General features: G+C 46.2%; 1 protein-coding gene across 2 annotated transcripts in view; it reads right to left on the reverse strand.

Moving 5' to 3' along the window:
* Positions 1-25,174, reverse strand: part of elapor1 (endosome-lysosome associated apoptosis and autophagy regulator 1) — a 171,475-nt gene that overhangs the window by 48,822 nt on the left and 97,479 nt on the right. For both annotated transcript variants that reach the window (XM_038820162.1, XM_038820163.1), the window contains exons 9-14: positions 23,264-23,447; positions 12,880-13,008; positions 11,569-11,659; positions 9,676-9,781; positions 5,581-5,718; positions 3,138-3,401 (exon numbers count right to left, since the gene is read on the reverse strand). In XM_038820162.1, the coding sequence (XP_038676090.1) occupies positions 3,138-3,401; positions 5,581-5,718; positions 9,676-9,781; positions 11,569-11,659; positions 12,880-13,008; positions 23,264-23,447 (912 nt within the window). The remainder of the gene's footprint in view (positions 1-3,137; positions 3,402-5,580; positions 5,719-9,675; positions 9,782-11,568; positions 11,660-12,879; positions 13,009-23,263; positions 23,448-25,174) is intronic.

Consider the following 25,174-nt stretch of genomic DNA (forward strand, 5'->3'; position numbering starts at 1 on the left):
TCACGAAAAGACAGAGCTCAGGAGAGGTTACGATAGTCCCCATCTCACAAAATATGACACAGTGTATGGAAAGGCTCAGTAAACCAAGGTCCACCACACTAAGAAAACAAAAAGGGACAGTCAATAGGGAATTAAAGGTGCTATATTTAAATGCCCGCAGTGTACGGAACAAGGTAGATGAGCTTGTGGCCCAGATTGTGACTGGCAGGTATGATGTGGTAGGCATCACAGAGACGTGGTTGCAGGGGGTGCAGGACTGGCAGTTAAACATCCAGGGATTTACAACCTATCGAAAAGACAGAGAGGTGGGTAGAGGGGGCGGGGTTGCCTTGTTAATTAGAAATGAAATTAAATCAATAGCACTAAACGACATAGGGTCAGACGATGTGGAGTCTGTCTGGGTAGAGTTGAGGAACCACAAAGGCAAAAAAACCATAATGGGAGTTATGTACAGGCCTCCTGACAGTGGTCAGGACCAGGGGCACAAATTGCACCACGAAATAGAAAGGGCATGTCAGAAAGGCAAGGTCATAGTGATCATGGGGGACTTCAATATGCAGGTGGACTGGGTAAATAATGTTGCCAGTGGACCCAAAGAAAGGGAATTCATTGAATGTTTACAGGATGGCTTTTTGGAACAGCTTGTGATGGAGCCCACGAGGGAACAGGCTATTCTGGACTTAGTGTTATGTAATGAGCCAGAATTGATAAAAGACCTTAAAGTAAGGGAACACTTAGGAAGCAGTGATCATAATATGGTAGAATTCAGTCTGCAATTTGAAAGAAAGAAGGTAGAATCAGATGTAAAGGTTTTACAGTTAAATAAAGGTAATTACAGGCGCATGAGGGAGGAACTGACGAAAATCGACTGGAAGCAGAGCCTAGTGGGAAAGACAGTAGAACAGCAATGGCAGGAGTTTCTGGGAGTAATTGAGGACACAGTGCAAAGGTTCATCCCAAAGAAAAGAAAGGTTATCAGAGGGAGGATTAGGCAGCCATGGCTGACAAAGGAAGTCAGGGAATGCATCAAGGCAAAAGAGAGAGCCTATAATGTGGCAAAGAGTAGTGGGAAGTCAGAAGATTGGGAAGGCTACAAAAACAAACAGAGGATAACAAAGAGAGAAATAAGGAAGGAGAGGATCAAATATGAAGGTAGGCTAGCCAGTAACATTAGGAATGATAGTAAAAGTTTCTTTAAATACATTAAAAACAAACGGGAGGCAAAAGTAGACATTGGGCCGCTCCAAAATGACGCTGGTAATCTAGTGATGGGAGACAAGGAAATAGCTGAGGAACTTAATAAGTACTTTGCGTCAGTCTTCACAGTAGAAGACATGAGTAATATCCCAACAATTCAGGAAAGTCAGGGGGCAGAGTTGAATATGGTTGCCATCACAAAGGAGAAGGTGCTAGAGAAACTAAAAGGTCTGAAAATTGATAAATCTCCGGGCCCAGATGGGATACATCCTAGAGTTCTAAAGGAGATAGCTGAAGAAATAGTGGAGGCGTTAGTTATGATCTTTCAAAAGTCACTGGAATCAGGGAAAGTCCCAGAGGATTGGAAAATCGCTGTTGTAACCCCCCTGTTCAAGAAGGGAACAAGAAAAAAGAAAAATTATAGGCCAATTAGCCTAACCTCGGTTGTTGGCAAAATTCTAGAATCCATCGTTAAGGATGAGATTTCTAAATTCTTGGAAGTGCAGGGTCGGATTAGGACAAGTCAGCATGGATTTAGTAAGGGGAGGTCGTGCCTGACAAACCTGTTAGAGTTCTTTGAAGAGATAACAAATAGGTTAGACCAAGGAGAGCCAATGGATGTTATCTATCTTGACTTCCAAAAGGCCTTTGACAAGGTGCCTCACGGGAGACTGCTGAGTAAAATAAGGGCCCATGGTATTCGAGGCAAGGTACTAACATGGATTGACGATTGGCTGTCAGACAGAAGGCAGAGAGTTGGGATAAAAGGTTCTTTTTCGGAATGGCAACCGGTGACAAGTGGTGTCCCGCAGGGTTCAGTGTTGGGGCCACAGCTGTTCTCTTTATATATTAACGATCTAGATGACGGGACTGGGGGCATTCTGGCCAAGTTTGCCGATGATACAAAGATAGGTGGAGGGGCAGGTAGTATTGAGGAGGTGGGGAGGCTGCAGAAAGATTTAGACAGTTTAGGAGAATGGTCCAAGAAGTGGCTGATGAAATTCAACGTGGGCAAGTGCGAGGTCTTGCACTTTGGAAAAAAGAATAGAGGCATGGACTATTTTCTGAACGGTGACAAAATTCATAATGCTAAAGTGCAAAGGGACTTGGGAGTCCTAGTCCAGGATTCTCTAAAGGTAAACTTGCAGGTTGAGTCCGTAATTAAGAAAGCAAATGTAATGTTGTCATTTATCTCAAGAGGCTTGGAATATAAAAGCAGGGATGTACTTCTGAGGCTTTATAAAGCACTAGTTAGGCCCCATTTAGAATACTGTGAGCAATTTTGGGCCCCATACCTCAGGAAGGACATACTGGCACTGGAGCGGGTCCAGCGGAGATTCACACGGATGATCCCAGGAATGGTAGGCCTAACATACGATGAACGTCTGAGGATCGTGGGATTATATTCATTGGAGTTTAGGAGGTTGAGGGGAGATCTAATAGAAACGTACAAGATAATGAATGGCTTGGATAGGATAGACGTAGGGAAGTTGTTTCCATTAGCAGGGGAGACTAGGACGCGGGGGCACAGCCTTAGAATAAAAGGGAGTCACTTTAGAACAGAGATGAGGAGAAATTTCTTCAGCCAGAGAGTGGTAGGTCTGTGGAATTCATTGCCACAGAGGGCGGTGGAGGCCGGGACATTGAGTGTCTTTAAGACAGAAATTGATAAATTCTTGATTTCTCGAGGAATTAAGGGCTATGGGGAGAGAGCGGGTAAATGGAGTTGAAATCAACCATGATTGAATGGTGGAGTGGACTCGATGGGCCGAATGGCCTTACTTCCACTCCTATGTCTTATGGTCTTATGGTCTTATGATAGCTGTCCTTCACAATACCAGACCCGAAGGTACTTGATGCTGTAATTGGGTACCATCATATTCATCAGCATTGGTGTCCCACACTTATTTTCATCCACAAAAATAAATAACAGTAATTACCACATTATTTCGGGTGCCAGGTCCACATGGGATGCAAGACTCCTTTCCATAGTGATGATGAGCTTTGAGGTGTGTAATTGGTGGACACGCCTGGCATTTATTGGACTCCTTGTCTATGTATTGTCCTGGTGCACATGACACACAAGAAGCTCCTAAGGAGGTTGATTCCAGTGCGCATGGCCCACAGTACGATGAGACACCTCCTATAACATTGGTCACGTTGATGGAGTAAATTTTGGCAACATCAGATGAATACATGTGACTCTGAAATATAGAAGCCATAACTTAAATATCTAGCAGTGATCCTTTTGTTAGAATTGCACACAAGGTGGTGGATTATACACTGTATAAGAGGGCTTGGAGCAGCTGGGGCAGAGTAGGTCAGTGATAGGTGGGATCTAGGAGAGATTGCAACACATCTTTGTCACAATCTCTCCAAAATCCCACCTATCACTGACCTACTACTCTGGGAGTGGATGGAGGTGGTGGATGTGGTGCCAATCAAATGAGCTGCTTTGTCCTGGATGCAGTTGGGCTTCTTGAGTGTTGTGGGAGCTGCACTCATCCAGCCAAGTGGAGAGTATTCCATCACACTCCTGACTTGTGCCTTGCATAATTTAGGACAGGCATACAGGTTTTGGGGAGTGAGGTGGTTTAATTACCGCATAATTGCCAAACTCTGACGTACATCTTCCCTTCTGCTTCTTATTGTAACTATACTTATTGCTAGTTATGCAAATGAACTTTGTCCACTTCATATCCCTTGATTTACAATCTCCCAGCAGAAATGTGATCTAGTCCTAGGTTTCTATCAAAATCCTTAACTGGGTTCCACCTGCTGGATGAGTCACTCAGACTGAAACACTCATTCTTTTTCTCGTATGACTGAAGTCTGATCTATATATTAATAGAAGGACCTCTCTGTTTTCCACCAAGGTGTCCTTCATGCCTGCTCAAAAGAGCAGTTTAAAATAGAACACTGCATGAAAGGAGCGTGATATCAGTGTGTAAATCTCTTGGGTGATTTTCACTGGCAGGAAAGGTGAAAATTGCCCACGCATGCCTGTACATGAGCTAATTTGGAATAGTTAGGTAAAAATGTAAGAACAGAGAGAAAAGCTGAAAAATAGCCTATCCTTCTTTGATCTTCTAAGAAGAGCAGGCCATTTCTTCTTTCAGCTCTCCAGTGTCTCTTTCTTTCTCTCTCTGTCTCTCCAGCAGTCCCTGGACGCGAGGTGGGTCCTTGCCATAGAGCCCATGGCAGGAGCTTGTGCGTGAAGTCTGTTAACATGGGGAGGCTGACACGCTGCAGATACCCAAGTGTAGTTTTCAACTGAAAGCAGGATTTTTTAAATTATAGTTTGGATATAAACTAGTGTGGTACATGTCCACCTCCTTGAGGGAGAGTGTTTATCAAATATGGATGTTTTTCTCCAATGAACAATTGTATGGAACCAGGAGGCCATGATGGTTTGCAAGTAAGTGGCAAAGTCTCAAAGGCATTAAAGTGAATAACTCGGTAGGTAATGGGGAAGCAAGGTGGGAGCAGGGAAAGAGAGCGGGGGGACTGCAGACATAGAAGGGCTCGTGGGGGAGGGGGGGTGAGGGGGTTGGGGATAAGAAGGGTGGAAAGGCAGAACACAGGTGCCTGCACACAGATGTGCCAAACTGTATGTAGCCTCAAGAAATGCATGGAAATAACAGGGACTCAGAAAATGAGGCCATCCATCTATATTTATACAAATGCCAGTGAATGCAATGTAGATAGACCACCTGTTTCTGCTGTAGTATTCTAGTTTTATCTCATTAGTTTATTCCATGTGTTTTTCTTCTTTGTGTTGTTATTCCAAAGTTCTCCGTATATGCTTTTTTGAAAATTTAGAGTACCCAATTCTTTTTTTCCCGATTAAGGGGCAATTTAGCTTAGCGTGGCCAATCCACCTACCCTGCACAACTTTGCATCTTGGGGGTGAGATCCACACTCACACAGGGAAAAATGTGCAAACTTCACACGGATGTGACCCAGAGCCGGGATCGAGCCCGGATCCCCGGTGCTGTGAGGCAGCAGTGCTAACCACTGTGCCACTCTCTTTGTATTGGCTTGATAACACTAATGTAAATTTTGAGCACTTGTGTAGAAAAGAGATATAACATTTTAATACCCCCGGTTAGGAGGGACGCAAACGCAAGATGGAACGAGATGAAGCAAAGACTCACCTGTAATAAATGAAAAACTCAAATTAAAAACAATTTTAAAAAGTAATCAGGAGACAACCAAAGCCATCTTTAGGGCGAAGTCCCGTTTTGTCTTACTAAATCATATCAACACATCTGCACATTAAGCCCACCATGTTTAAGAAAATGCAATTGTTTAAGTATCAGATTCTGATGCCGTAAAAAAAAACATCCAACGATATTGAAAATATAATGCAAGTATCAGTACCTGTTCAACTGAGGCTGAGCGTTGGAATGCCCACACAAAAGCAAGTGAAGTGTTTCTTTCAATAATATACGTGTAGGACTGTTTTTCCTTGGAGCCATTCCACACTTCCACCGACCTTGTACTTTCTTTCGTAGGTCCCTGAATTATTTGCACATTGTTTTAGGATTTGTGACAAGTACCCGTCCAAGCTGTTGCATTTTACTGAACTGTCCCATGATCCGAAATGTAACAAATGTTCATTGACACAGTAAACTGTCCCTTTTCATCCTGCTTTATGCCTTAGAATGGTAGTGTTTTGGTTTAGGAAGTGAAAACATGATTGGGCTTGGAGTTTGGAACGATGGGACAGCATATCTATCTGCTTTCATAGAATTTACAGCGCAGAAGGAAGCCATTCGGCCCATCAGGTCTGCACCGGCTCTTGGAAAGAGCGCCCTATCCAAGGTCAACACCTCCACCCTATCCCCATAACCCAGTAACCCCACCCAACACTAAGGGCAATTTTGGACACTAACGGCAATTTATCATGGCCAATCCACCTAACCTGCACATCTTTGGACTGTGGGAGGAAACCGGAGCACCCGGAGGAAACCCACACACACACGGGGAGGATGTGCAGACTCCGCACAGACAGTGACCCAAGCCGGAATCGAACCTGGGACCCTGGAGCTGTGAAGCGATTGTGCTATCCACAATGCTACCGTGCTGCCCACACTTGGACTGACTCCATCTGAAGGGACAAATTTGCACTGACTACGTAAATAGCTTTATAGACGTTACAATTGGAGGTAATACAGGAATTGACATTGTGAGTAGAATGTCTGCAACAGCATGAGGCTCTGACCATCAAAAGTATTTTTTGGTAGCCCAGGATTTGACAGCCGTGGAAGGTATGCATGCCATGTGGCCAAAAGGTTGATTATCATTTGTAAATCTTTCCAATCTGCCTGATGACTGGTGGGTTTCCTTCTCAGCCATACCACAGAAGGCAATGGGAAGCCTCTTCAGTGAGGACACACACTTAAAAATGTTTTGCAAAAGAAGCAAATGTGATGTGGGGAAAAACATTTTCACACAGTGGGTGGATCGGGTCTGGAATGCACCTCCTGGAGGTGTGGTGGAGGCAGGTTCAATCGAGCCATTCAAGCAGCTCTTAGATGGTTACTGGAATAGAAACAAGGTGCAGGGGTACGGGGAAAAAAAGCCTGGGGAATGGCACTAAAGTCCATTGGAAAGCCAGTGTAGACAGGAGGGGCCAAATGGTGGCCTCCTGCACCGTAACAATTCTGTGATGCTGTGATGAACGGAGAAATATACCCATACTTGTGATCCCATTTGCAAGCAGTTTCTACTTTTATCCCCATGAACTTGAGAAAGAAATCTGTTCAGTTGGCATTAACAATAACCTACTTCTTGAAACCCTATCTAATGTGTCTTTCCCTATTCTACAGCTTTATTAGAGTTTTTGCATGTGGTGGGAAATATCAAATCAAATGAAGAGACTTTTTTCTAGACTCCACCAACTTTGAAACAATGGACGTCCAGGGTAGGCACAACTCGGTATTTAAGTTGAAATGCCAATGAAATTAATTAATGTTTTCACTGGCATGTAGTTATAACAGTTACAAAAGACAGCTTGAGAAAAACAGTCCAATCATCAATGACACGATGAAATTCTTGCAGTCTCAGTACACAACAATGAGCTGTTCTCATAGCTGCCTTATTGCTTTCAAGATATTGAGCGAGAGTTTTCGGCCGTTCACGCTGCTTGCGTCTTCCAGTCCCGCCAGCAGTGCACACCCGCCGCAGGTTTCCCGGCAGTGAGGGGCACATTCAATGGGGAATCCCGCTGACAACGGAGGTATCAAAAGATCCCACTGCCGGCAATGGCAGGCCAACCCCCGCCACCACGAAACACATGGCGAGTTAATCAGTAAATCCTGCCCATTGTCTGTACATATCGTTCGGTGACTCAGGCTGGCATCTATTAAGCTCAATTCACAGGAAATGCAGACAAATAAGTTCAATTATGTAACTCTATCTTCAACCATCTTCCCCATGACCAAATGCCTTTCGGGTATCCAAAGTCATGGCATTGCCCCATAAATCTATTACCCTCTAGATATTCTTCACTCCAATTGTTATTAGTCACACACATATAGTTTTGTTCATAATGCCCTTCTTGCATTTTGGGTTATAGTACCTGACTTTAACTCGGGATTATAAGCACAACACAAGGCATCACATCACCCCATACCATAATATTTCCCCATTGATTGCATTCACCTTAAATAATTTAGGCGTTTACATTTTTTGTTAAACCTTTCACAGCTGTGAGCATTTCTGGCTGGGCCACCATACTTGTTATCCATCCCTAATTGCCCTTCAGAAGCTGGTGATGAGCTGCCTTCTTGAACCGCTGCAGCTCATGTGTTGTAGGTGCATCCACAGCGCTGTTAGGAAGTGAGTTGCAAGGTTTTGACCCTGCAACAGTAAAGTAACAGTGATGTAGTTCCAAGTGTGCCACTTGGAGGGAAGCTTGCAGGTGGTGTTTCCATGCATCAACCACCTTGAAGGACAATAGTAGTGGCTGTGGGTTTAGACAATTCTGTGAAAGGATTCTTGGTGAGCTGCTGCAGTGCATCCTGTAGATGGTAGACACTGCCGCCACTGTGCCTCAGTGGTGGAGGGGGAGAATTTTGAATGTGTTGGATGGGGTGCCAATCAAGTGTGCTGCTTTGTGCTGGATGGTGTTGAGATCCTTGATTGATGTCAGAGCTGCACTCATCCAGGCAAGTGGAGAGTATTCCATCACACCACTGACTTTTGCCTCATTGATGGTGGACAGTTTTGGGGTGTCAGACGATGAGTTACTCAGCGCAGGATTCTGAGCCCCTGACCTGCTCTTGGAGCCTCAGTTTTGGCATAGTTTTAACATTGATATTTATTTTTCACAGGTCAGCAGCTCCATGACACGTCCTTTTGTTTTCTTCTTTCTTTTTGGAAAAGAAGGCCATTCGGCCCATCAAGTCTGCACCAGCCTTTGGAAAGAGCACCCTACTTAAGCCCAATTATCTTAAGCCCATCCAACCTATCCCCGTAACCTTTTTGGACACCAAGGGGCAATTTAGCATGGCTGCTACACCTATCCTACACATCTTTGGACTGTCGGAGGAAACCAGAGCACCCGAAGGAATCACACGGGGATAAAGTGCAAACTCCACACGGTCACCTGGGCCCAGAATTGAACCTGGTGTGAGACAGCAATGCTAACCACTGCACCACCGTGCCGCAGCAGCGATCCACCTGAAGGAACACGTTAGAAACATCAGCCTGCATTCTCCCTCTTTCCGCCCTGCCCGGCAATGCTTGGCCTTTCACAGAGCTTGTTTCACACTGGATGGCCGTTGATCGGCCAGCCGATGTGAAATTGCGCTTCGATGATGGCAGTGTCCCAGAACGCGTTTCATGCCCACTTCCGGGTCCACCATGTATGCGCACCCGACGGGTAGTAAATTCAGGCCATGGTTCCGTGAGCATGACTGTCAGGTTATTGCTTGACTATCCTATGGGACAACTCTCCCAATTTTGACACAAGTCCACAGGTGTTAGTGAGGAGAACGTTTTCTTACGACATGATTGAAGTAATCATACGATACACAAGTTTGAAACGTAAACTTTTAACACAGCTAAGCTATTTTGTATCTTCAAAACCTTCCATGAGAAAAAACTCAAATTCATTCATGTCTTCTTGATGCATTAACTTTATCTTTCTTTTTTTTCCTTTTATAAATTTAGAGTACTCAATTCATTTTTTCCAATTAAGGGACAATTTAGCGTGGCCAATCCACCTACCCTGCACATCTTTGGGTTGTGAGGGCGAAACCCACGCAAACACAGGGAGAATGTGCAAACTCCACACGGACAGTGACCCACAGCTGGGATTGACCCTGGGACCTCGGTGCTGTGAGGCAACAATGCTAACCACTGCGCCACCGTGCTGCCCTTAACTTTATCTTTCTCCACACCTTATGTTAAGCTAAACGCATCAAAGCCGCTTAACCTTGGTTCAAAAATAAATGAAGTTTGGCTTACCACCAAGAAATATAACTCGCAATTCGCAGTACACACTATCTCAAAGATAAAAGTGATCCGACCAACTTCTGGGTTGTCTAAATTCTCTATTGCTGACTGTGGTGGGCTGTGAAATAAATCAAACAGGATAAGAGCATAACGGTTAGGAGCAGGAAATGAAGGATGGCCCGTTGAGCCTGCTCTGCCCTGCAATGTGATAATGAATGATCTTTGGCTTCAACAAGGCAAAAGAAGATAGCGGGTTGCATAAGATTTTTAAAAAATACATTTATCTCTTTCATGCAGTCATATTTTAAAAAGTAATCACATGAATTCATATTCCTTTCACTTATTTTTGCTCTGAAATATGATCGAGTTGAAATAAATGAAATATGTATTTTTCCAGCATTTGAGTCCTATTAACAAGAGGTTTGCTATTAGAACTGAAATTTTGTTTCAGGAGACTTGTTAAAACCCATACCCTCATACCTACAACAAGTCTTCCATCGACAGTCAGCGATAAAACCCAATTTCAAACCCTACTCTCACCTGAGATTTATACTTGGAAGTAATGTTCTTCCTTTTTTTTCCAATTAAGGGCACTTTTAGCACGGTCAATCCACCTACCCTGTATATCTTTGGGTTGTGAAGGTGAGACCCACACAGTCATGTGGCGAATGTGCAAACTGCTCACAAACAGTGACCCGGGGCCAGGATCGAACCCGGGTCATTGGTGACTTGGGGCAGCAGTGCTAACCATTGCACCACCGTGCCGCCCTTGAACTAATGCTCTTTCATAAAACCTGAGCAAAATGTCTATAGCACAGAGTAAACACCATAAATGCAGGATTCACCAGCAATGTTCACCTTCTGGTGGATGAACCAGGAAGCAGTGCTAAGACAGTATGCCTGGAAATATCTGTGCACTGAACCATTTTTGCATTACATTGAAGTCTTGCCTTTCACAACTTTCTTGTTTGGTGTATTCACTTACCCGCGCTAAAGCCTTTGTACTCCAGATCACCTATTGCATGAACAATTGTTAGCTTATCCGCATTTTGTTTGCCCTCTCTCCTTAAAGACACTTTATTCGAAATTAAATTTATTCCATTCGCCATGACGGAGTAGAGACCTCGGCAAGTTTTAAAGGAGAGATGGTGTCGAAGTCTCTGGAAGCCATACCCTTCCATTGGTTCTGGTCATGAACATTTAATTCCCTTTTATTTAAGCACCCTTCCAACAGGGGTGTGAAGCAGTGGCTAGAATGGTTGCAGCTGAAGTGCAGCCCAAATAGACAGATCAACCTGGGAATGTCCGAAACTCTCGGGATTCAGAGCGGCAATAATGGCTCTGTTCAATTTTGAAATGTTCACCAATTTATTTGCCTTTTTATGTAATGCGTTATTCTGTTATTTTTGTGGTGATCCATCCTTTCTTTAAATGAGGATGGTCTCATTTTAAAATTTTCAATACATGTCTTGGGTGTTAAAAGAGCAGCAAGTCTGCAGTTGGATTATTTTGCTACAATACTGAGCTCAAAGGCCTCCCCCCCCCCCCTCCTTCTGTCACATACCACAACTTACTGTACAGTAACTGCACAAACCAATGCTGCCCACATATTGCTGCGACGTGTCTAATTGACGCCCACTGTAAAGCATGTTCAACATTTGCCATTTCGCTGTTTGAGGGATTTCATGAGAATATAGCCCTCACAAACGACATGACTTTATTGCAAAATATGGTAGCATTTATTTATGTATATCGCTTGGTGAGAAAAACGCAAGGGAGACTGCAGAGACATACATATCTCAATGATCTACTTAATTGTTAAAGAGCAGCACAAAGGCTATGCTGAACCTCATGAAGTTCTTGTTTATGTCAGACACGTAATATGCAGAAAAGATATTTTCTTACCTAAATCCAGGAACGTGCATCATCAGCATCAAATAATTATTGCCAGCACTTGCCACCGAACTATGTATGTGGTCTCCAGCCACCTCCCACCCTAAACAAAGGTATTTCTTTAAAAGAACTGCAGCTGATTCTCCACAGAGTAAACAACTGACATCTTACAACTACCAGTTTGTCCCCCCCCAATCACAACTTTTGGCCAAATGCTTTTTTAAAAAAATCACATTTACGCTATGGGCATCAAAATCCCTCTTCCGGGTGTTAATGTTCAGCAAATAACAATGGAGAAACACCAAGTTTCTACCCCCTTTGCAAAGCCCTGGAGATCCTTGCTGAGGGGGAAGGGAGGAATGGAGGTGCTGGTGCTTGAAGCAGCGAGAATTGACAGAAAGCTATGAACACGAGGTTCGGCCTTTCTGTCTTATTTTGTTGCAGGTACCTGGACAAGTGCTGGAAGCAGTTCATAGTGAGAACTTTTCCAGTCCCATCAAATCAGAAGATGTGAAAAAGGCAAAATAGCAAGAACACGGGGACTTGAAATGCTTACTTACTTACATTTCAGCACTGGTAAAGTATTTAAACTCATGAAAGATTAGAAACAGGTAAAGAATCATAAATATAGTGGAGAAGCAAAGTAAATGGATCACCATTGGCCAGACATGGGCGTCACGGTAGCACAATGGTTAGCACTGTTGCTTAACAGCGCCAGGGGCCCTGGTTCGATTCCCGGCTTGGGTCACTGGATTGGATTTTGTTTATTGTCACGTGTACCAAGGTACAGTGAAAAGTATTATTCTGCGAGCAGCTCAACTGTCTGTGCGGAGTCTGCACGTTCTCCCCGTGTCTGCGCGGGTTTCCTCCGGGTGCTCCGCTTTCCTCCCACAAGTCCTGAAAGACTTGCTTGTTAGGTGAATTGGACATTCTGAACTCTCCCTCAATGTACCCAAACAGACGCTGGAATGTGGCAACCAGGGGTTTTTCACAGTAACTTCATTGCAGTGTTAATGTAAGCCTACTTGTGACACGAATAAAGATTTTTAAAAAGTAGGAAATACCGATGAGGGAGAAATAAATCTAATTTAAGACAGGTGACCAGAGGAGTAACACAGGAAAAGATCCTTGAATATTTTAAAATTTCAATGTATGCGATGGATCAACGGATGATAACAATTCAAAATGTAATAATTGTAAATATTGAATGGAAAGCAAAACCCATTACAGGGGCAGGTATTACATACATTGTTTGGACAGGCTATTGTCTAATAACTGACAATGATAATATGTTATCTTCTCAACTATTTTGATCTTGTTTACCTGTCATTTTCCCACAATTTTGATTTATCCCGCTGAAACATGAGCTGAACATATTCTTTGGCAAAGTGTTCCACCATTTGTATTCAAATCCCAATATGGGTTCCGTTCCAACAGGACACTTTGTACATTCTGTACAAAAACAAATATAGGAGGTTATTTAATCAACCAGATGCATCTGTTACGCTTTTCTTCAGTTCCGCAATCGACTATGCTTTGTACAAACATCTGCACACATTACACTTCTTTGAGGCTCACACTTGGTTTTCCAAGACCTCGTACCACCATTGTGAGAAAAATGAACAGCACCGATGACTCTCTTTCTGTGCAGTGGAATCTACAAGAACGTACCCTTTTCTCATAATGTTACAGATGCCTAAGGTATTGTTTTAAGAATGTGCAGTGAAGACACCATGCACAGCATCAGATCCACATGAAAGCTCTGGTGCACGTTGTCCATGAGCTTTGGTCATTAATGGTTGCAGTATCATGAGCAACACACACGAGTTTCTGATATGCACCATTGCTGAGTGGAATTTCCCAGAACCTGCATAGACCTGTGAAACTATTGTGCAAAAAACAAATGACTTGCCTGCAGGGAACAGACGAAATATGACAAGGGGCATGATTCTCTGTCCCATGACACCGGGAACGTGTTCCCTAATGGGATGGAGAATCAGGCGTCAGGGGAGGAAATGGGATCAATGCAATGCGCTGATCCAAATGCAACGTTTCGAATCCCCGCTGGCGGCGTGAACGAGGTCCACAATGCGCACTGGCGGATATATAAATAAATGCAAATGGCTCTTAATGACCCATTTTCAACTATTTCATGGGTCCAGTGCCCTATGCTCCAGCTTCCTGTGGGATTCTCCGGTTCCTGTAACCAGGAATCCCATGGGCGTGGACTCAGCAATTGTGATCCTGACCTGATGGACCTTGCGGTGGACCAAGGAAGCAACAGAGGTCCACCACGCCAGGCCAAGCTAGTAGAAACCATCTGAGCTCATGCGAGGACCACCCCCCCCCCAAAAAAATTAACTGCCTATCCATGCCTCTTCTAGCAGCCCCCAAATGCCGCCCCACCATCCCCCCCCCCCCCCCCCCCCCCCCCCCCCCCACACACGGTCCCCTATCATAAGGGACCTCCCAGGGACCCCTGTAATAGGGAGATTCCACCTGGGACCCCTGTAAGAAGGTTACCCCCCGCACCCCTCCCCCCCCACAGGGACCCCTGTAATAGGGGACTCCCCCAGGGACCCCTATTGAAGGTATTGAAGGGGGACAACCCCCTGAATAGGGGGGGTTCCAGAGACCACTGTAATTAGGGGGATGCCTGTAATAGGGGGACACACCTGGACTCCTATAATAGGTGGAACCCACCTCAGGTACCCCTGTAATAAAGGGACAGCCCCAGGGACCCGTTATAGGGGGACCCCCCCTCCCCCCGGGACCTCTGTAATAATATAAGTGCATTCCAAGAACTAGGTGCATTTTAATCACTTAAGCATGTGATTTCACTGACCTTACCCCTCTTTGATGTGGTCAATGTTAACAATGTAGTGGGGTTTCACCACTACGGCCATTGAAGTGTGAAGGGATCTGAATGGATCAAAGCTGCAGGTGGTTTTTACAAGCTGGCAAACACAGATCAATGCTGGAAAGATATGAATGGCTTGCGGCTAATGGATCTGTGGAACCAGAGCTGCTCTCCTTCGAGGAATGGACAGGTGGAGCTGCAAGCTAAGTGTTACAGCTATAATGCAAAACGGGGAATTGGTGGCCGTTTTCCTGGTGTAAAATGCCACCGTTCCCACGGCGGTGGGAATTGGAGAATCCAGCCCACGCTCTTTTTCCTACTTGCAACGTTTTGAGCCTAAAATTAAAATATTGCCAAAGTGTAGCCCCAGATGGCTTATGGTTTCAATGATCAAACTTGGTACAGTACACCACCACCTTCTCAAGGGCAATTAGGAATGGGCAATAAATGCTGGGCAAGCCAACAATGCCCACATTCTATAAATGAAGTTTCAAAAAGTAGTATGAACTAATCCACTGTTTGTGTTACATTTTGACATTGCACAAGGGTTTTATGGCACTATCGTCACTGTATATTTTATTATAGCCAATAAAATCATCCCTGTTTACTCAATCGGCTTAATACTTGAAGGAAATGATGAAATATCATTAACTTATAGCAGCATTGTTTGCATTGCAAAATACCCAGGGTTGGTACTAAGGGCTGACAGACCAGCTGTTCTGACGACTAAAGGTTTAGTGTCATGAGAATGATTGAAAAAAAATAGAGATCGTGAGGCATGCCCACGGATGTTATGCACAGCATTGTTTTCCAATTCATTAGCAGCAAAATTAAATGCGAGCCCAATGGCTATTCACTCAAGCTTTCAATTTGAACGGATTTGCACGGGTTTCCCATTGGTTTTTTAGAAAATAATTATACGAGGGAAACTCCATTTGAAACAGAGAGCAGGGCAGAAAATTGTGCTATCCTATTACCAAGGAAAAAATGAGACTGCAATTGCACTGAAGCATAGCTTACAGCTCACATTGAGCTCAGTTGTGCTTGAGAACATGTGCACTGCTTTCTTCCCCGGCCAGCTCATTTTCAGCAAAAGATCAATTTGATGCAGCACTACTTTCACAACGACGAAGTGAGTCAAAGATAAGTTTATAAAATTCCCGTAAGGTTCACTGGATCATCTATTCACGGTCGGCTGTGGCTGTTGTGCCAATTGAAATTTTCAAGGCTGAGATGTATTTTTGTTGGGTAAGGGTTCTGCAATAACCCTCACAAGACCCATGGAGTCGATCCGATTATTCTCCCCATAGGGCTCGTCGAATACAAGCACTCCCGCCGATTGGTGGAAGCCCATCAGCTGGGACTCATAGATTCAACTCTTCAAATCCAGCCCGGATTGGGACTGGCACGATTGGTAGTCGAGGTTGGGACCAATGTACTGTATCCCACATTGTGGTCTTTTCTCTGTAAATAAACCTCAGAAATTGATTATGGCCAATCCACCTAATATGCACATCTTTGGTTGCGGAAGGAATCCAGAGCACCCGGAGGAAACCCACACAGACACTGGGAGAACGTACAAACTCTATGCAGACAGTGACCCAAGGCTAGAATTGAATCCGGGTCCCTGGCGCTGTGAGGCAGCAGTGCCAACCACTGTGCCACCGTGCCACCTATTTCCTGGGGTCAATGTTTCTGCTGCTAATCAATGCCCACTCAAATTCGCTGGATGTATACCGGATGCCTTCGACCCCTTCGCGAGCCACCATACAGAAACTCCAGCAATCATTCCGCATTCATAGTATGCCAGAGGTGCTTGTCACCAATAACGGCACCCCCTCCATAATTGAGGAATTTCTGGGGTTTATACAGACGAATGGGAAAAGCATAGTTCAATTGCCCCATATCACCCCTCTTCAAACTGTCTAGGTGAGCGGACTGTGGAAACTTTTCACGCACCGAGGTCCCAGGTTCGATCCCGGCTCTGGGTCATTGTCCGTGTGGAGTTTGCACATTCTCCCCGTGTTAGCATGGGTTTTGCCCCCACAATCCAAAGATGTGCAAAGTAGGTGGATTGAACATGCTAAACTGCCCCTTAATTGTAAAAAAATTAATTGGGGGCGCTAAATTTATAAAAAAATAAAAAAAAGACTGTGGAAACTTTAAAGAGGGGCATGAAAGCCAAACCACACGATCAGTTGAAACAACACTGGCACATTTTTTATTTAATTATCAAACCACACTACATTCTATGATTGGGGTAGTGCCGGCCGAGCTACTGATGGGCTGACGACTTCTAACCCGTTTAAGCTTGACATTTCCCAACCTTGGTGGGATGGTGAAGAAGAAAGAAGATCCCCAGAAGAGGTACTGTAATCACCAGAAGCAGAAATAGAGGGTCCAAGCCAGGGGACACAGCATACGTCCGGAATTTTGGGGATGGCGTCCAGTGGATACCATAGACCACAGTGGAGAAGACAGAACCAGTCTCCTATACAGTCAAAACCAGAGAATGGACTGTATCTAAGCTTGTGGACCATCTCAAAGGGCAGGGAGCCCGCTCCAGAGGTAGCCCCACTAGGCGAGTTAGTGCCAGACACACTTGCCTACCATCCGTAGGGAGCACAACTCTCCAAGGACCAGGGCCCAGGATTTCATGAGATGGAAGACTGCATCAGATATGGATATGGAATCCTCAATATTTTCAAAAGGACAGGATGGTCAAAGATGGACCTCCAACAGACTCCTCTGATGGTTGGCACAAAAGCGACACTCCTTGACGTGTTAAATACCCCCGACCCAGCCCCAGAGCCATTAGAACCACAACCGCGAGCAAAGCAGCGCAGAGGACCTCCTCTGCATCCAGTAACAGAGAGACCTACGGACACCAGGGATGAGGGATGTAATAACCCTCATGAGACCCACGGGGATGGCCCAATTGTTTCCCCAGTGTGGTTTGTGAAATCGGAGCTCTTGCACTGATGGGCGAAAGTCAGCCCTGATTGCGACCGGCATGATCAGTAGTCCCGGTTGGGACCTATATGCTGTACACCACGTTACGGCCTTTTCTTGTGGTTGGAAATAAATCTCCGTTTGAATCACCTTCTCAGTTCTCCTGAACTTTTATAGGTATGAAATGATACGGAACAAAGATGGGCTCAGGTGGGTGATGATCTAACTGAATAAGGCAGCAGGTTCACAAGGTTGCTTCGAGGGTAGGATTCACCATTCCCCGACACCAATTTTGTAATCGGCAATCGGGCAGAGAATCCCTTCCGACGCCCAAATCGGGGGCGGCGCCCGTTTGACACCCGTTTTCTACCCTCCGCCCCCTCGGAAATGGCATCATCGCGTCATGCGCCGCACGATGTTGGAACCCCGTTGGCGCATCATCTGAAGGCCCTCCTCCACTGCTCCGCCCCTAATTGGCCGAGTTCCCGACCACTCGGGGGACGTGTGGTCTCAGCGGTCGGGAACCTGGCATGGTGGCTGCGGACGGTGTCCAGCACAGCCACAGCGGGAGCTGTGCTGCTGGCCGGGGGTCTTCTCCAAGGGCTGGGGGAACTGGTGAGGGGCGGCACTAATTTGGCAGATTAGGTTCGCGCACGGCCGGTGCCATGTTTTACGGTGCGACCGCTGCAGGTTGTCGCTGTGCGCATGCGTGGTCACGGACCCGGCCATTCTCCAGCCGTTTATATCGTGGGAGCTGGGAGTTTTACTCAGCGCAGCTGCTAGCCCCTCACCGGTCGCAGGATTGGTGAGGGATCGGCACCAATTTTGGCATCGTAAAATGCCACAATTCCCAAGCCGGCGTCGGCACTTAGTCTGAAAAACAGTGAATCCAGCCCCTTGTGTGTTGTTGGAGTTAGATTTTACCCAGTGTAAACTCCAACCAGCATGAGACATTGGTATTATAGCTCAATCTCCAAGCATTCTGTGATCCGATTCGCCAGTTCCACATGTCCAAAAGGGGCTGATTCTCCGCCGGCGGGATGCCCCATTTTGCCGGCAGCCCGGGCATTTTCCGATGGCGTGGGGCTGCCCCACAATGGGAAACCCCATTGACCAGCCGGCGTAACGGAACATCGCGCCGGTGGGGTGAACCCGAAATGTGGCGCGGCGGGGCGGAGAATTCAGACCAAGGTTTCTGCAAAGACAGCTGTCACTGCATCCAGTTGGTATTTTGTTAAAAATGAGCTGTACAGGGAAGAAAGCATTGCACATGTTTCCAAGCATACACTGAACTCTTTGCAAGCAAACTGCTCTGCTTCAGAATAACTGCAGTCTAATTTCTTCCTCGCTGATGGAATAGAATGATGTCTGTCTAGCTCTCTGTTTCTAGCTGACTCTCCTTTAACAATTACTTTTGAAAAACCCAATGGGAAAACCCACACAAATCCATTCGAATTGAAAGCTTCAGATAATGACTAATAGCCATTGGGCTCAATTTTTATTTTGCCTGCTATACGTAATTAAATTAGCAATTATGGCTTAAGTGTAAAGAGAGATTAGCTCCTGTAATGGTACAGCTAAGTATATATCTCAAAGATGTTTGTACCCAATTTGACTGCTGAGAAAAAGATAAATCTGTGACAAAATTGATATTGTTTTTGGAAAAAACAGGGAGCAGGATTTCCATTGATAATCCGGGATAAGAGTGGCACCCAGGAGCAATTCCCTCCCCCTTAGTAGGCTAACTTAGACATGGAAGGAAGCCTGCGGGATTCCATCCAGGATCCTGCTATCAGGACGCCATTTTGAGTGGGTGGCCCGGTACCAAGGTATGGCGATTGGCCCCTGTGTCCCTTACCCCCCACAACACAAATCCTGTCCAATCCCCATCCCCCCCTCCGACCACAGAGAAGTAGGGGCATTCTCCCCACCCCCACCACAGGAATTATGGATCCCCCCTCCACAGCAACAAACCTGATCAGACCCCAACAGAGCCTCCCCCATAAGGCCCCCCATCAGAGACACCGCTTCAGAGAACCCCCATATCAGAAATCTAGGATATTCTGTGCTTTCACTTCCTTTTTTTCCCAGCAAAATGTACTTCACATCTTTTGATATGGTGAGGACTTGTCATTCATAGCTATGTTGATAAACATTTTGGTAGCTTCAAAGCAGGGTACTTGAAATGCAGTCACGTGTGAAGGGTAATGAGAACAAACAATCCAGACATGTGGCTGTCTGGAAGCTATTACCCTGTCAGTTACAAAAGAACAAAGAAAAGCACAGCGCAGGAACAGGCCCTTCGGCCCTCCAAGCCTGTGCCGACCATGCTGCTCATTAAACTAAAATCTTCCACACTTCCGGGGTCCGTATCCCTCTATTCCCACCATATTCATGTATTTGTTACAGCCTACTGAAAGCTATTTTTCTTTGAAAGTGAATAGAAGCCTCGCAGATCAAAGGATCTGAGGGGGTTTAAAGCCTTGTGATGAGTTTTGGCTTTCTATGAACTACCAGCTGCCACTTTCAACATATCTGTCTGAGGTAGCGATTGTACAGGTCTGGTAAGTAAAAAAAGTGATTTTTTAAAGTGTTTCTGTTTGGACTGCTCTTTAGCTTCCAGGCAGGGGTGATTGATCGGGGGGGTGGAGTCTCTGATGGGGTGGGGGTGTCAATCCACACCCACGCAAATACTGGCTAAGACAGTTGGAGCATTGCAGGGGCGTGGAAAATCGGGCTTCCAACCTGTCAATCAGATGAAAGTGGGCTCAAATAACCTATTTGCATCCTCCTCCTGGCACGGGGCAAGCAGCTTGCTGCTGCTGTCTGTGGGGGACTGGATCACCGGAGGGACACCGATCCTTTCTCTTTTTCCTCGAAAGTCATTTCTCTTATGGATGGGGTAGAGAATCCACCCCCGAAACTGCCACTCCCACCATCTGGGTCCTTTCAATGGTAGAACGATCATTGCTGAATACTCTGTGACTGTGCTATGTAGACCTTAAGCTCTAATCACCAAAAGGCTTTGTTCTGTCAGGTTTTAATATGCTGGAGATAGGGGGTGGGATTCACCGCTACTCGGCAGAGTGGGCCATACCGGTGCCGAGGAGTGGCGAGAACCACTTCTGTGTCAGGCCGCCCGGAAGGTGCGGAATCTGGCAACGAAGGGCCTCCGCCAGCCGATGCGAGTTGGCACATGCGCAGGAGCATTAGCGTGTACTGACGTCATCCCAGCGAATGTGCAGGGGGTTTTTCTCCACGCCGGCCATGGCAGACCATTACAGCGGCCGGCACGGAGGGAAAGAGTGCCCCCCATGTCACAGGCCCACCCGCGGATCGGGCCCCTCCCCGGGGCCAGATCCCCCTGCAGAGCCAGGTTCCGCTGGTACGGACCTGGTGTAATCTACGCCGGCGGGACAGGCCGAAAACGGGCGGCTGCTCGGCCCATCGCAGGGTGGAGAATCGCCGGAAAGGGGGGGGGGGGGGCACTGCCAATGGCCCCCGACCAGAGAATTCGGCAGCTGGCGTCAGGGTGGGATTCACGCCTCCCCCCAACCGCCGATTCTCCGGCCTGGCAGGAAGTCGGAGAATCCCGCCCAGGGTCACTGTCCTCATTTTTATCCAATTTATTTTTTTCAATTAAGGGGAAATTTACCTTGGCCAATTCAACCACACTGCACATCGTTTTGGGTTGTGGGGGTGAAACCCACGCAAACACGGGGAGAATGTGCAAACTCCACACGGACAGTGACCCAGAGCCGGGTTCAACCTGGGACCTCAGCGCTGGTGAGGCAACTGTGCTAACCAATTGCGCCACCATGCTGCCCTAATTTCTACCTTAGGTATCCTTGTACACAGGTGAGCTGAGGATGGGTGGAGCTGGCATATGTCAGGCTACTACCTGCAGGAATGATGAAACATTCAGAACATCCAGGAGCCTAGTTTAAATGCTGGTACTTTCTCCAGAAAGCAGCCAAGAGCAAGCAGACAGCCACAGCAACAGTGGGTTAGAGGACATTTTGTGACCAAAACCAAGGACAGGATATTTAATGAAGGAAGCTGGGGTCTCAACCGCAAATCGGAGAGCCCATAAGAGCCCCCATATCCCCTCTTTTCGGGAAGATTCACCACATTTAGTGCAAATTAGGTATTTTTAACTGGACAATAACATGCTTTTTCATGGATCAAGGGGGAGGAAGTCTCACCCACCAAGAGCTGCCAGCCAATCTGAGGCCAGCAGCTTATTGAACGGCAGTGACACCTGGAAGGTGGTGGCTGCTGCTGGTATGACATCCTCCTGAGGTCTAGATTTGGCGCTGGATCCCAGGCCAAAGGTGAGTGATGGGGGATGAGGTCACGAGGTGGGGTTCACATGGAAGGTGAAGCAAGAGAGGTCAACAGCAAGGGTAGGGATGGGGGGGGCCGCATGGTGGCACAGTGGTTAGCACTGCTGCCTCACAGCGCCAGGGACCTTGGTTCAGTTCTGGCCTTGGGTGACTTAGTGTGTGGAATTTGCACTTTCCCAGAGTGTCTGAGTGGGTTACCTCCGGGTGCTCCGGTCTCCATTCACATTCCAAAAATATGCAGGCTAGGTGGATTGACAATACTAAATTGTGCCTTTGTATCCAAAAGGTTAGATTGGGTTGCAGGGATAGGGTAGGGGCTCTTTCAGAGGGTTGGTGTAGACTTGATGGGCCGAATAGCCTCCTTCTGCACTGTAGGGATTCTATGTAATGTGGCTCTCAGGGGGCCCCCTCCTTGTAAGTTATCAGGTTCCTTGATCAGATCCCACCACCACCACCACTGGGAGCCAGTACACAACCCTGCACTGATTTGCATGTCATGCTCCACATTTGGCAAATTCCCTGGGTGGGATTCCCTGAAAATGGGGCTATGTCCCCATGCCGGTGGGAAAACCGGCACCAACGACAACTGGCGACAACAAAGGTGAGGAATTGGCACCTTTCTAGGGGGCTAGTTTGCCGCCAGAGTCGTCCCCGCTGCTCCAGCCACGCCGAAGGGCAATATGGCGGAGCACTACAGGGGCCCGGCGTGGAAGAAAGAAGTCCCCCCCCCAAGGAACAAGCCTGCCCGCAGCAGATCGGTAGGCCCCGATCGTGGGTCAGGCCACCGTGGGGGCTCTCCCCAGAGTCGGACCGCCCCCGCATTCTCGCCTGCCAGGTCCCGCCGTGTGTGAGGTGAGGTTAGTAATTCATGCTGGCGGGACTAGCCAAAAATGGATGACCGCTCAGTCCATTGGGGCCCGGAGAATCGCCGGGGGGACTGGCGTGGCGGGAATCCCTCCACTGCCCGAAAAACAGCGCCGGAGGATAGGACAGCCGGCGTCGGGGCAGCATTCGCGCCTTCCCCCGGGGATTCTCCGACCCAGCTTGGGGGGGCATGAATTGTCTATTTAAATACTGCAAATTGTAGTTAGCACAGCCACACGGCGCTGAGGTCCCAGGTTCGATCCCGGCTCTGGGTCACTGTCCGTGTGGAGTTTGCACATTCTCCCCGTGTCTGCGTGGGTTTCGCCCCCACAACCCAAAAATGTGCAGAGTAGATGGACTGGTCACACTAAATTGCCCCTTAATTGGAAAAAAATAATTGGGTACTCTTAAAAAAAGTAAATAAATAAATAAATAAATAAATACTGCAAATTTGTATTTCTCGTGGATCCAATTTATTTGTCAAGCAGCCATTCCTAAACCATACTATGGTCAGTTCAGATGGGTTTTTAAACTCAGTTGATGCCTTTAGTTCTACCTGATAAAGGATACTAACTGTATCACTTTCTTTAGAAAACTTTGTAATGTCACAAGGTCTTTTTGTGCAAGGTACATTTCATGCATACTTGGATAAAATAAATCTGAGAAAAGAATGCACCCATTTTACCTTTAGATCCATCGGAGTAAAAGCCAAATTGACAAGGCCGACAGTCATGCGTACCATTGACTTGGACAAAACCTGGGTTACAAGGCTGACATGGTTTCTTGGCTCCCGAAGCAGGAAGTTTCACTGCTCCCTTTGCATCTTCACTACAGAATTTGGGCTCAATCCATTTGTACATGATCTGAGTCTGCAGATTATAGAACAGAAGTTACATTTAGTGTCACAGGCTTGAAACCTAACCAAGCTGAAGGAAACATTTAGTCAATTGAAGGTTTTGTTCAAATGCTGGTTAACAAGTTGTTGTTAATGTTCAGGAACATTGACTTTGAGAGTTATTTCTGCGAAGCAGCTGTCATTATAAAAGTGCTACAGTGCTGCACGTGGAAGCCCCCCTCCAAAACCATCACTCATTATAAACTCCCATATCAGATTCTTACAGCCGGGTAAAGCTCCTTGTACTCCTCCTGGGTGGGAATATCTAATTATCATGATCATCCCTAATTACTAACTGTCCTTCAGGCTTTTCTGAGCAACATTGCTGATTTGTAGCTGCTTTTGTGTGTGGTTTCCCCAGCCCTTCGCAAGTCAGGTAGACATGCTAAAGTTTAATTTACATAAAATATTTACTGCAGGCAGAGGGAAGAGATTTTCATCCCATTAGTTCAGACGATAACTCGGGTTACCATTGGGACAGAACTAGTAAAGCAGCAACAACACAAAAACAAACTTTGGAAAGTCCCCGAAAGATATTGGAATTGATTTTCAACTTTTTCGTCAACAATGAATTGCCATAAAATGGGGTCAGTAGCATTCTGTTAATCCAGAAGATGCAGGCCCCACCATTTTGAAAGGTGTCCAATGTTCCCCTATATCCCTTTATAATATGCAAACCAGAGCCCCAAGATGTAAATGGAGCTCCAATTGTTATTTTAGGTTGGAACTGGTCAGAACCTGCATTATGTAGGTCCTGATCAGTTCCAGAGTGAGGAGGCTGAAGTGATGTTGCCCACTCTGGGCAGCGCAAAATTAACCTGGATTCTTGCTGCTGCAAGACAACCTCCTACATCCTCGATTGTCATCTTCCTCTCACAAGAAATTTATTTTCTGATGGATAGGGAGGCCCGCAGTGTTAGTTGCATAAAAAGTGCGTATAATTATGTGCAGGTGAAAAGCAGTAATTGGAGTTTCACTTCAGCACATTTGAGAGACTCTTAGTGAATGTGTGGTGTGGTTGAGCTCGGAGGTATATGCTTGTAATGTTTTAATCTGTAAATAAATGTCAGGCTGACTAAGGATTGGTTGCATTGTTAGCCTTTAATAGAACACGCAGTTCACCAGTCTAACGTTGATGAGGCCAGAGCCTTAGAATGGTGACCACCTCATCACTTCAAATGTGGGTGAATGGCGAACATGATCTGCTCAGACAGAAGCCAAAATCAATGCCACCGTTTGGATTGCTCGAATAGTAACCTTAGGATGACATTTTTAAAAATGACATTATACTCTAGAGGTGAACTGTTCACTTTTTTTTCACTCCCTTTTTCACATATACACACACACACTATGAGTCTTGGTTCATTTCAGATTGGCCAAATTTCAAAGCAAATCTATTATGTTTTTCCTCGTCATCTCACACTGTAGCTTTTGCTTTGTGTAGGGAGCCAGTCAAATTCTGGGTTTGGGGTAGGCGGCACCATTTTAGAGGGATTGTATTGAAAGTCAAAATTCTTACAGCTAAGACTGAAATGCTCCTCTTTTCCAGGGGTCAGCAACGTGGTCAGATTCCAGCAGCTATGTGGACTTAATAGCCATGAGCCAACTTTTCCCAGGCATGGAAATTCAGCAGCTGAAGCAAGATGCAAACTTCTGGGGTGAGGCAAGCAAGTGCTTTTTCAGCACTGCTTGTGGGCCAAA

Source organism: Scyliorhinus canicula, chromosome 15 (assembly GCF_902713615.1).
Source record: "Scyliorhinus canicula chromosome 15, sScyCan1.1, whole genome shotgun sequence".
NCBI lineage: Eukaryota > Metazoa > Chordata > Chondrichthyes > Carcharhiniformes > Scyliorhinidae > Scyliorhinus > Scyliorhinus canicula.